The 12758-nt window shown below is 30.8% G+C and overlaps 1 protein-coding gene across 1 annotated transcript in view; it reads right to left on the bottom strand.

The window, feature by feature from the left end:
- LOC121131851 (glycine receptor subunit alpha-4) overlaps window positions 1–12758 on the bottom strand; it is a 185715-nt gene that overhangs the window by 51729 nt on the left and 121228 nt on the right. The window contains exon 4 of the mRNA XM_040727239.2: window positions 391–458. Coding sequence (XP_040583173.1) covers window positions 391–458 — 68 coding nt within the window. The remainder of the gene's footprint in view (window positions 1–390; window positions 459–12758) is intronic.

Genomic DNA, 12758 nt, shown 5'->3' on the forward strand with positions numbered 1-12758 from the left:
ATAAATTACGCCTTCCCGGTATTTCAAAGAAAATAAACCGAAAATTAACATGGCCACCCTGACAATTTGAATAATTTTTGCAATGAGAGCAGCTTAGCTGTTCTCCTCCAAAACATTCTTCAAATTGTCAGGGTTACAAAGTTGATTTTTTAACATATACAAAATAAACGGATTACTCATAACGGCCTCCATTTTTTAGTTTGTATTTATATTTTTTTAACCATCAACTTGGAAATGGTCAAATCCTTTTGTAAAATATCTATTGCAAATATTTAGATAATTTATATAGATATACCCCGTTTTTTGAAAACTTTAGTAGCTGAAATATCAATATAAAAGGATGGAGATTTCTTCGTACATATTATGCCCACGGCATGTTTTATAACTCACCATTGTCTTTTCACTAATTGAGCCAAAACTTCTTATAAATAACTCACATCCAACCTCTGTCGGCAGACCTACAATAAAAAAATTACAGATATTAGTTAAGGATTTTTTACATTATACAAAATATATATACAGAAATCAGAAAAATGTACTGCATTTAATTGCCTTTCCACATTATAATTAATGACTCAAACCGACATTGTATATTCTATTCTATTAAGAAAATATGGCTACCATGCAATAGTACTATTATAATAGAAACTAGGTTTGTTGGTACTCATTTATTTGGGCTTGAAGTATATGAGGCATATAAGTAAATACAATGCCCATTTACAAAATTAATTAACAATTTTATTCTTAAGCAAATTAACCTGAGCATACTATTGGGGAATTTTTTTTTTTTGCCAAAGGACCATTGGGGACACTTGGCCGAAAAATGATATTTCATACATTGAAATATACGATTGCATATTTATTCTAAATTTAAAATGATAGTATGATAAAAAAGTATTTTCATATGTATTTTTGTAAATTACTTAGTGTTATTTTGCAGACAAATATGTTCTTAAATTATATTCATCAATGATCATTATATAAGCACAATACAGTAGCATGTAATTCGAATGTAGTATGAATCTTTTTTTCTGAAATCGTCGAGATTTGAAACCTTCCCATTAAGATGGCCACAACACTACAAACTACAATTAACCAAATTAGATAATTATATGAAGTGTCGTATAATTTTTTTAGAGCCGTTTGTTTAGTCATTAAATACGTATTTATATTTATTGATAAATATTATTTTTACAAATAAATGAAGTGTAGCCGGATTTTCATTTTAAATAGTAAATTGGATTGAATGAATAAACAGACCTGTAACATCCAAATTCTTTGATAAGTAGTACTACAATTATTAAAAAAGAAATGAAAAATTCAAATGTCATTTTATCATAATAGTTGAAGAAGCCTATAAGTCATTTTTTATAGTTCTCATAGCTTGGCTTGAGATCCATTGGAGGTATGAATTTACCATCGTTCTTATTTTTCTATTCCGACTCCAGACTGTCCCAACTATACTGAGCCATAGAGTTCTCATTTATTAAGTTTCTCCTTTCCTTGTGTTCTCCTATGACCTGTTCTTTGAGTGTCTCCCCAAATCTTCTCCGTGGTTTGCCTCCCCACAGCCAACTCCCTCTTCTTCTGATACATCCTAGATCATAACGAAGTGGAAATCATTGCTCTGCCCTATTACTTTGCTTGTTCGTTAATCTATGATTCTTTTCCAATATGAATAATCCATCATATCGAATTATGATTTTTTTGGAAATGAAGAAGTGATAACACTTCTTCCTTTAGAATCACTGTGAGTTTCTTTATTATTTAAAGTACTATAATGTTAAAGATTCGAAATATATTCGAACATGCTTCAGTGTTGTGTTGATATAATGACCATTAAAGAATATTATTTAAACAATATATATTTTTCTAAAAGATAATACTAATTAATTTACCTATACCACATATATAAAACATATAAACAATTTATATTTCATATTATTATTATAAATTGAATTAAAATTTGCAATATGAAAAAAAATGCAAAAAGATTAGAAACAATTCTTATATGATAGCTCTGGATGATTATTTTAAATAATTATTAATTATTGTTGGTTTTTCTAATATAAATCCGATCCCAATTACTCAATTTGAACAAATCCAAACGACTTATAGTTCTTTCATGGCATCAAATCTGATAAAAACAAATTTAACTCCTTAATATTATTATTTGTAAAGTTGTTTGGGATGAAAGTATTTAGAAAATTTAAAATTATGAAAATGAATTGAAAAAAATGTTTCTTTAGAAATTGAAACAATTAACATAAATTGCAACAATAAAAACTCAGGAGATAAATTGCAGTTAATTTAATGTGATAGAAAACTATGTCACTCCATTTTTTCATAATATTTATTTTCGAAAAAATCGCACTTTCCTTATTACTCCAATGCATGAAAGCAATTGATTATATTTACAAAAAAACACTTTAAAATCTCATCGCTAGAATGAAAGCACGCCCACCCTTTTACTACTTCTAGAGCCTGATTGCCTCGTATTAAAATAAGGAATATATTTGGCTGTACCCTGTATAACCTAAGATTAATCAATATTCCACATCTTTAAATAATATTAGGAAGTATATTTTTGTTAATGTTATACTTAATGGTGATATAAGCTAGGATATATTTTTTTTATTTTGCAACTGCTTATGACATTTCATGAAAAAAAGCCCTGTGCTCTAAGGCAGTATATATATAAATAAAGGACATTATTATTTTGTAAATCATGTATCGTCAGGGTTAATGATGTTATATTTTTACTATATACATAAAGGTTTATGTGTAAGAAGTTCTAAATAGTGAATAAATTCACACTGAAGGAAGAGTTGTATCCACCCTATTTCTTAAGAAGGTAAATTAATTTTCGGACCTAAATAATGTTACATACATAGTAAACGAGGCTACGGAATATTTATTAAAAGTATGGTTAAACTGAAAAACTTTATTCTACTTTATGTACCGGGTGGTCCAAATCAATTGGAGACATCTTTAAATGCTTATAACGAACGAACTAGACGGAGTAAACACGTATTTAAAAAAAAATATTTGACAGCTATATTTAATATCATTCAATTATTTATAATGAGATACACCTCTCTTGATAACTTCGGGCACTCGGCGCATGAAGCTTTTATATGCCCAAACGATCTCGCGCAGATCCAGCTTTACCAATGTACGACAAATAGACTTCTTCAGGGACTCCATAGACGAATTATAAATGGCACAGGCTTCATGCTCGACCCTCTTCTATATATAGAAATCCCATCGGTTTTGGTCTGAGATGTTTGCAGTCCAAAAATCCAGGCTCAAACACTGAGAGCATTTTGTAACCAAGATATCCTGCACTTTTATGGCCTTTTGGGCTGGTTTACTATCTTGTTGGAAGATGTGATTCCCTCACTGGGCTACTCTATCTATCCAGAGAATTTAATTTACATGTGCAAAACCAGAACCAGTATAATGGCAAAGACGGATCCGCACAAGGTCCCCAGGGCCTGTCAAAATTTCCGGTGCTGTGTGGCCGAGTTATCAAGAGAGGCTAATCTCAATAAATATAATTGAATGTGATTAAATGTAGCTTTCAAATAGTATGAAAATATGGTTTTACCTCATCTAGTTCGTTGGTTATAAGCCTTTAAAGATTTTATATAAAAAAGCAAAATTGTCAAAACTTCCGTACATATTACGAAAATGGTCCCTAGGGGCGGTTTTAGGAAGGGCATTAGTCCTAGACCCTTCTCCTGGCGAAGGTTTTTATTTTATTTAGTGTAGTAGGAAAAAAAGTGCAGAGTTAAATAATACTAACAAGAGCTGAGGAAAAGATAATTCATTCTTCTAATGACTAATTTAAAAAATACAGGCTAGCTAAAAAATACACACTATTTACATCAATAAGTATTAGTGTTAATGATCGACAACTGAGTAATTCCTGCCTACATATGCCTTTGTTTGAGATACAGAGTGGAATATGTGTGAATTTAATTCCCCTTATAGCTGTTAAACGTCATGACAGGTACAATACACTCCGCCTAAATATTCTTTAAATAGTCAGTGTTACAATGTTGATTTTCGGTTTATATGTTTAGCATATCGGTAAATCAAATTTTCTACAACTCTAATAATAAGTATCTACTGCATACCGACTGATTGTGAACCTTTATTTATTTTTGTCTTTTTCTGAGAAAAGGTTGTGAGTTACAATAAATATCCCATCTTGGCTTATATATACTTTACTATGGTAAAACCATAAGAGATTCAAAAAGTCGAAAATTACTAATATGAACTTATAATTGATTTTTCTTTATAAGTTTCTATGTTTCTCCATTTAACTAATAACTCTGATTAAAATAAATAATAATAAAAAAACACCTACAGGAATGGGCATTACGTAGAGTTAAAACCTTCACTTATGGTCATTTTTCCCGATAAAATATCATTTATTCTCCATATTAAAGAGAAAAATGTGGGATGTTGAATATTACGAAATTTAATTTATTTTTCAAATATAAATCAATTTGTGTTATATTTGTATTGTGTGACACAAAGTGCAAAGAAATCCATCTTTAAGGTCAGCATGTTTTGTCAAATCTACGTATTTTTTTGTTCCAGAGATGATTTCAAAAGCTCAAAAGTGATGTTCGAATATACATTGTTGACTTTTTGGTTGATTATTACCTTTATTCTTCATATTGAATTTTTTGCTAAATGAAGCATCTTTTTTAACCTACAACGAGATCAATTTAAGCTCTGTACCTCAATATGCTTCAAAGTTATTGACAATTTTATACTTTATCGTTTCATGTTACCTCAAACTTTTACAAAATTTAATAGACTCTTACTTTGACCACATACAATCTTCGTACCAAGTTAGATCAAAATACATCTATCCTGGTGACCATCTGACAAACAAATAGAAGGGAAAAACATAACCTCTGTTCAACTTCGTTGGTGGAAGTAATTACTACTGATCAAGATAATATTGGTATCTGCTCTACAAACATTCCTAAATAATATATATAGGGAATAGTTATAGTAAAATATACACCCCAGAACAAAGACGACACTCCCGACAGATGAGACACAAAATTGCAAAATCTTCTATCACTTCTATTTACAAATTAGTATTAGCATCAATAGAGCAAGAATGAAAAGGAACAAAACTTTTAGAGGTCATAAAAGCATTAATAACTTTAATCAAGGATATGTATAGAAATTATTAAGTGGTGACGTCATGAATGGAGCAAATCATAATTGTATTTTTTTCCCCAAGATACGAACAACTTTAAAGGTTAAAATTTTTGGGAAGATACTAAGTTTTAGCAAATAACTCTTGTTTTTATCCAAAATGATAACATTTAAAATATTTTATACATGAGCAATTTTTTTTATTGTTATAACTATAAAAATTCTCCAAAAGGTGGGGGGTTTGTTAATGAACATGTAGCCCTATGGTTTATGTCTAAAATTAAATAACATTTTAATAATGCATAATAAGTTTTCTATTCAGTACTACTAAAAACCGTATCTTTGTTACTCAGGGATGCATCTCCGATGCACGTAATTATTGTCATATAAGTTTCCGAAACTTTGTTTATTTGAGCCAATAAAAGATTACTTTTTGATGTTCAAATGCTTACTTTGCTAAAAGTATAACCGCGAATGCAAAAATTTCTTTTTCATATTCATAAAATATTTACTTTTTTTCTTATCTAGTAAATTTATATACCGCTATCCCCCCCCCTCCCCTATCTTTTTTTTTTGCAGAAAAATACAATCAACATTGTTGTTATTCTTGCATATATCATTTCCAGATACGGAGTTGAGTTTGTGTTTATTTTCTTTACATTATAGCTGCAAATTTAAAAAAAATGGTATGCCAATTAAGCTGTTCTCCTCCGAAACACTCTTTCTATAGTCAAGGTGAGTTTTTTTAAAAGATACCGGCGTTTCATATTATTTGAATCCCTGATAATATATATATATATACATACTGTTACAAGTTACATCAACAGCAGACATACAAGAAACGAAGCAATCCTTAAACTTTGATAGAAAAAATGACTTCCTTCATGTTGAATTCCCTTATTACAACTTGGGTCACTTATTTTGAGATATGGATTCTCAAGGATGCCCTTTTCCACGACATTTTCTGGAAATTTGCTGCTACTTTGAATGCATTGGTACATTTTAAATTTATGGCAAGAAACCAATTTATGTAATTTATGATTGGTTGCTGCTCTTCAAATATTTGCAAAATACCCTCAACCATGACACCAGTGTTTTGCATTCCCTAAAGTTGTGTTTTAATGTTCAAGTCAAATTAGAATAACTGCAAAGGCTCCATGCTTTTTGAAACACTCATGGGTGAAATTGAAAACCCGAGACTATTCTGTATTTCATATATATATTTCTTTGGCTGTGAGTATTGGGCTCCATAATGTTTTAACCTGATCTTCCGTCAATACTTTCCTCATTGCAGCCTTCATAAAAATGTTGAATTCATCCAGATTTGGATCTTGATTACGATATTGACTTTTGATTGAATGATTTGAAGCATTCATAATCACGTTTAGGGTTTGGGTCTTTTTTGTATGTTTGAAGAAGAGCTGAATGGACCTCTTTATAATCGTTATTTTAGGGCGAGTGGTTTCATGGTAGCTCAAGACATCATTTAAATTATTAAGACCTCAATTCCTTCGTATATAAATTATAATTTTGTACAATGTGGAATTATTTTCAAGCATAATAGTACGTCCTAGATATTGGGTTAGTTTTAAACTAAAGATTTAGTGTTTTTTTATGCGATTTATTCTGTCGTTCAAGTTATGTTCATAGAAGGGAGAGGTTATATATTGATAAAGTTTAATGGTATTTCTGATAAATTTCTTAGGTTTATTTTTTTAAAAGGAAAAATAACATTTTGTGTGGTTAGGCTTAGTTTTCTCTTTATGATAAGGGATTACATATAATAAATTTATGAGAATTACTATTAGAAAGTATGTATTTAATGAAATTAATATAAGCTACAGTGTATCCCTGCAAATCGTGAACGAATTTTCCTAAGCTCCACCTTATCAAAATTTTCACAAAAGTACAATTATTTAGACTATGATACTTTATATGTTTGTTTTACTTGATGGAAACAATTAAATTTCAATGTGGCCACACTATGCCTCAGTACTAGGCCTTGCCGATCTTTTTCACGTGTATTTCTCCAACACTATCCACAGCAGCCTTTAGGTCATCCACATTCACATAGGAGGTGGTACATGACTGATTCTCGATGGCGTCTCATATCCCATAGTCAAGAGGGTTGCAATTTGGTGAGGACAGAGACCACATTGGCCAAGGATATACATTCGCTAAAGTTGTCTTCACACAACTTTTGAGCTTTTTTTTTGTTAAGTGGCCATGGGCGAACTCTTACATGCAAATATAATTGCTCTTGGGATAGTTGCCCTTTAACCAAGCAAATACTATTGTCTCCATGAACTCCAAGCACGCTTCTGCACCGATATTGAGGATCTTTAGAAATCAATATGGTGGCATCCTCTACCCAACCAATGCAACAACACACAACTTCCATGCTTCCTCTTAAGCCTATTGTTATCGTCCTTCCACTTTTAATCTTGGTAATGATACCACACAGAAGATCTGACTTTTACTTTTCCGGCGAAATTTTTTCTCATTCTTGGTTCATTATGATGTGCTGACATAGTACTTTACATTCGTGCAAGTTTTGCCCTTGTACATTATGGGGTGAAAAAATGTAAATTTTCTGGGGTTTCAAGGTACTTTGTGTAGGGTCTGGCATGAAGTTTCCCACGGAATTTTTTTGTCAGTCTTAGTTCATTATGATGTTCTAACAAAGTATTATTGATTGGTGTAATTTTTTTCCATGCACCTTATGTTGTCAAATAAGCCATTCCGAGGCTCTTTTCAGGGGGTTTATAGGTAATACTCAGGCTGACAAAAAATCAATTTAAAGCAACTTATTGAAAATAATTATTTTAGATGAAGAAACAGTCTTTCAAAAGTTTTATGAGTTTTTTTTAAATTTTTTATATAACTATTTATTGCAAAAATTATAACAAATAAAATATTACTCTACTAGGTATAGAATGTACTTTTCCCCCTTAATGTACAACATAAGGTGATTGTTGAACCAATACAATACCTATATTTAAAAAGGTGCTAGGTACTTTATCCTTAAACTATTTTGCCTTACTACCAATTTACTTTAACACTTTCTACCGTATATGGATAATTCGTCACATCATAATTTTGGGAAAGAATTATAAAAAAACCTATTTAAAGAAAGTAAAACATTTTTGGAAAAAAAAACTCATACATTAAATTTGTGGAATAAAATTCAAAAATCCATAAATATTCACTAGAAAATTTAATTTTTTGGAAAAAAATTTCAATAATTTTTTTTTACAAATATTAACTATCTACACCCTAATATTCATGTTTAAAGCTAATATATTGATACGGGAGGTATATATTAATAATATACAACAACCTGTTTTCCTTCAATTGTTAAAATGTATATAAATAAGTATTAATGTAAATCCGGTGTGTTTATAGCTTGACCGATAATTTGTAATTGGTAGTATAATGAACAAATTTAATTTTCCTTACCAGTTGCCATTATTATTGAATTCTCGGATTTTGAACATCCTTTCCTCAATAGATTTAATTTTATTCAAAATATGTTTGAACGTTCCTGTGTGCTCATAAAAAACGGAACTTACCCCTGAGGATTTGTTGCGAAGTTATAATTGTAAGTCCCTAACTCAGAATAGAATTGTGGAACGACATCGGAATAATTCTGACAATTGCCCTTTTTCATTTCTTTCTCTCCTTCCTTCCTTGTGACAGCTGATTGTAGCTGATTCTTCAAATTGCAAAGGTTACCATATTGACTTACGGTTTCTTTTAGTTAACATGCCCATTCTACAGTGGATTTTTATTATTATAACTAAGGTAAGTTAAGTTAAATTCTAAACGATACTCTTTTAATTGGGCTAGCCTCGACATTTTTTTATTGGGTATATTTGGAGTCAGCTCTTGTGTTTATTTATAATACATTAATAAAATATAGTTATTTATACAGAAGTTATATATTAATAATATACAGCAACCTCTCTTCCTTCTAGTGTAAATAAACAAATAATTGAAGTTAAAGTTATATTCTAAACGATACTCTTTTAATTGGTGATAATTTTGGGGATCGATAGGATTATTTATGTCTGTAGGAATATCTACGATATGTCGAAATTTTGTGAGGAATTCAGGTGTGCAACATGTCCATAATACTGATATTTGCTCTTGGCAAGTTTTTTTCATCATATGAGTTAATAACTAATCTCGTCTTCCATCGAATTGGGTGGTTGAATATAAATTCTAGCTAAGTCTTTTTCTTTCATGTCAACCGAATCGACCATCGTATTGAGTAAGTTTGATTACAAATATTGATTTACTTCAGACTCAATTTCTAATAAGGGATTTTTATATGAGTGGTTTTATGAATTTTTTTTTGCTTCGGCACTGGGGGTGATTCATTTATTAATAATAAAATCTCCTCGTTTTTCTGATCGAACTTTTTAATGATTTCTCTTACTTCCATTTAATCTTGAAGTTATTTGGAGTCTTCTCCATGAATATACCCTTCACATATGCTATTTGTGTATCAAAAATTCTTAATTGTGCTTCTTTAGACCTTCAGGTCAATTTGATATCTCTATCATATGTCATTCATGAATATTCTTTCAAATTGGACTTATTATTTTATCTCAGGTCTCCCGATCCATAGATATGATTTTTAAAGAACTACCGATTGCACCATAAATAATGCTTTTGATGTTCTTGAATTAACTGAAAATATATTTGTCTTACATTGGAGCACAACACAATTCATGTCAATAAAACTATACAGGTTCGGAAGCAAAAACGTGGACTCAATGACTGATTTGAGAAAAATGTCAATAGTTTTATTTTTGATAAATAGTTTTGAATCTTTTTTTTTTACAAAATTTTGAGACACAACCTTTGTGACCATGTTCACTACTATGGCCGCCATCAGCAGTAGTCACAGACTCCAGACGGTGGCGGAAAGCCTAGCATCCCTTGATGATTAGTGGTTCGGACAAGTTGTTCATCTCCTTCAGGGAGTCCATGTTCGGGTGACATGTCCGGTTAGTCTCCATCTCCAAAGTGCCCCACACAGCAAAGTCCAACTGGTTCAAATCCGACGAAGAGGATGGACACATGTCCTTATGCCAAAAATCAGCCATATTGTCGGCGCAGAACTTCTGGAATTTGTCCAATGTGTGTGAGAGTGCACCATCTTGTATGCACATATAGTTTTCCTCTGGTAGGCGGCATTGAGACAGTATGGTGAACCTCAGCACCTTGTAGTAGGACTCCTGGCCGATTTTCTCCCCTGCCTTAAAAAAGAAGGGAGGCATCTTCTTGCCAACGTCGGTCCCCACGACCTTCAGGAACATTTTTTTACTGCCTTGATCCACGCACGAACTTTCTTGCACCTCTGCATTTTCGTTCCGTCAACAGGTGGCGTGGGGTACTTGTGTAAGAGGAAAACCCCAAGTCCTCCTTCACAGCCCTCCTGGCTGTCCCCTCGTCCACGTCAAAATCGTTACAGAGGTGAATCATAGATTTTGCGGGGTCCCTCTTGATCTTCTTCTTCAGGTCCCCCAGAAACTCAGAATCCCTTTTCAAATTGTGTCCCCCACTTCCTTCTTTCCTTGAGAGATCTTTTCCGTCCTTTTTCATCTCGGCTACCTTGAAAATGAGGCTCTTGGAACACTTCACAATGTCCATAATCTCAGCCACCTCAATTTTGCCATCAAGAAGGTCAGAGATCCTCTCCCTTTTTGCTTCATGATCACTCATGATGAAAGATTTGAGAAATGTTTATTATTGTTTACTTATGCAGAAAGGATAGGAGATTCGGAATATGCAGGGGAAAATCACAAAACCTCTCTATTTTAATTATATAATTAGCATTTATTAACAGTCCACGTTTTGCTTCCGAACCCTGTACTAGGGCATGATTAACTTTCATTCTATAATTTTTCATTTTATAGTCTACTACATAAGTAGAGTGCAACAACATAACTTCCTTTTTCCAAGAGACAATAAAACAACTTTTATACAGCAGATTTTTTTGAATTTTAGTTACATAATGATAGTACACATTTAAAGTGTTCATTTACATAGTTTTGAAAATCATAGTAGATAGGTGACGTCCCTTGTTGTAATATAACCACTGAATAAAACTAACTTTGCTATTTTAATACCTGGGGATTTTTATATTCTTTTGGTTTATTTTTAAATATTTTTCATTGGTAGTTTTAATGGGTATAATTAGTTGTTACAAAAATATGCAAAATTATATTGGCAACATATAATATCATAACTTGTGGATGATTAATTAATTAAGTACTTGGTAATATTTTATTTTAAAATATAAGTTTTGCAGAATAAATCAAGTTTCAATTAATCGATTTGAACAAACTGTACCAATTTAAAAATCTTGCTCGACACCAAATCTGACAAAACTAATTTTAGATCGTTAAAATCTTTTAAAAAGAAGTAATTTGCGTTCAAATAATTGTGCAAATTTCAAATTATGAATAATTAATTTTAAAAAAAACGTATTATCAATATTAGAAATCGAAGCAATTACCTGATTTTCATAAATTGCAGAAATAAAAAATCAAAAACCAAATAGCAATTAGTTTAATTATAAAATATTATGCCAAACTATTTAATGCCAATATATATTTTGACGGCAAACACCAACACATTATAGCGACTAACTGTATTTCTCAGAAAACTTTATAATTTTGCCTCTAGAATAAAATAACGTCCATCCCGCAATTAATACTACAATCTGATTGCCAGGCATCATTAAAAGAAATTTATGATTTTGCACACTGTATTAATACTAGTATTTTAATGAGTACTCATAATTAGAGATGATATTTACATAAAAGTGTGAGGAGAAGACCGGATCAAGACATATGGTAGTACTGAATTAAAACTGTCAGCTGTCTGTTATGGGGTATTAGGCGGAATAATGAATTACTGCTCCTTCTACATTTAAAATCTCATTAGAGCAGGGAAAATATTATATTTATATTTAAGTTCATATATATTTATTTTGTTATTCATTTTTTTTAAATTTACACCAAAAATATCGAGAATGCTTACTACAGAGGTAGAAGTTCACATCTCTTATTAAATAATGAACAAACAAAAAAAGATAAAATACATCAACCGATTTGTTTGACAGAATAAATTATTAAATCTCACAGCTTTAGACTATAAATATGTAATCTATCTTGATAAAATATCAAAAAATAAGTTATCTCCACTGTGTCCATGTTCAGCCTACTCTGAAACGTTTAAAAAAATTAATTATTTGATTAATCTTACTTTTATGGGTTTTATATGTGTAATATTATTATATTCAACAGCTATAACATTAATTTAAAGGAGCAAATCATTACTTTAATCTGCTTCTCCTATACAATTTTGAAATATTCAATTAGGATATTTTTTTTTTCTAAATGAAGGATATGTGGCTTTTAGTTTAAACATAATTCAAAATTGAAAGGTTGAATCAAATTAAATTGGGATGTATGAGTAAAAACTCTAAAAAGTTTTTTGTGAATATAATCTTCTTTTTGAAAAGATACTAACCGAAATACTTAATTACCCTTAAT

The sequence above is a fragment of the Lepeophtheirus salmonis genome, chromosome 1 (genome assembly GCF_016086655.4).
Source record: "Lepeophtheirus salmonis chromosome 1, UVic_Lsal_1.4, whole genome shotgun sequence".
Lineage (NCBI taxonomy): Eukaryota > Metazoa > Arthropoda > Copepoda > Siphonostomatoida > Caligidae > Lepeophtheirus > Lepeophtheirus salmonis.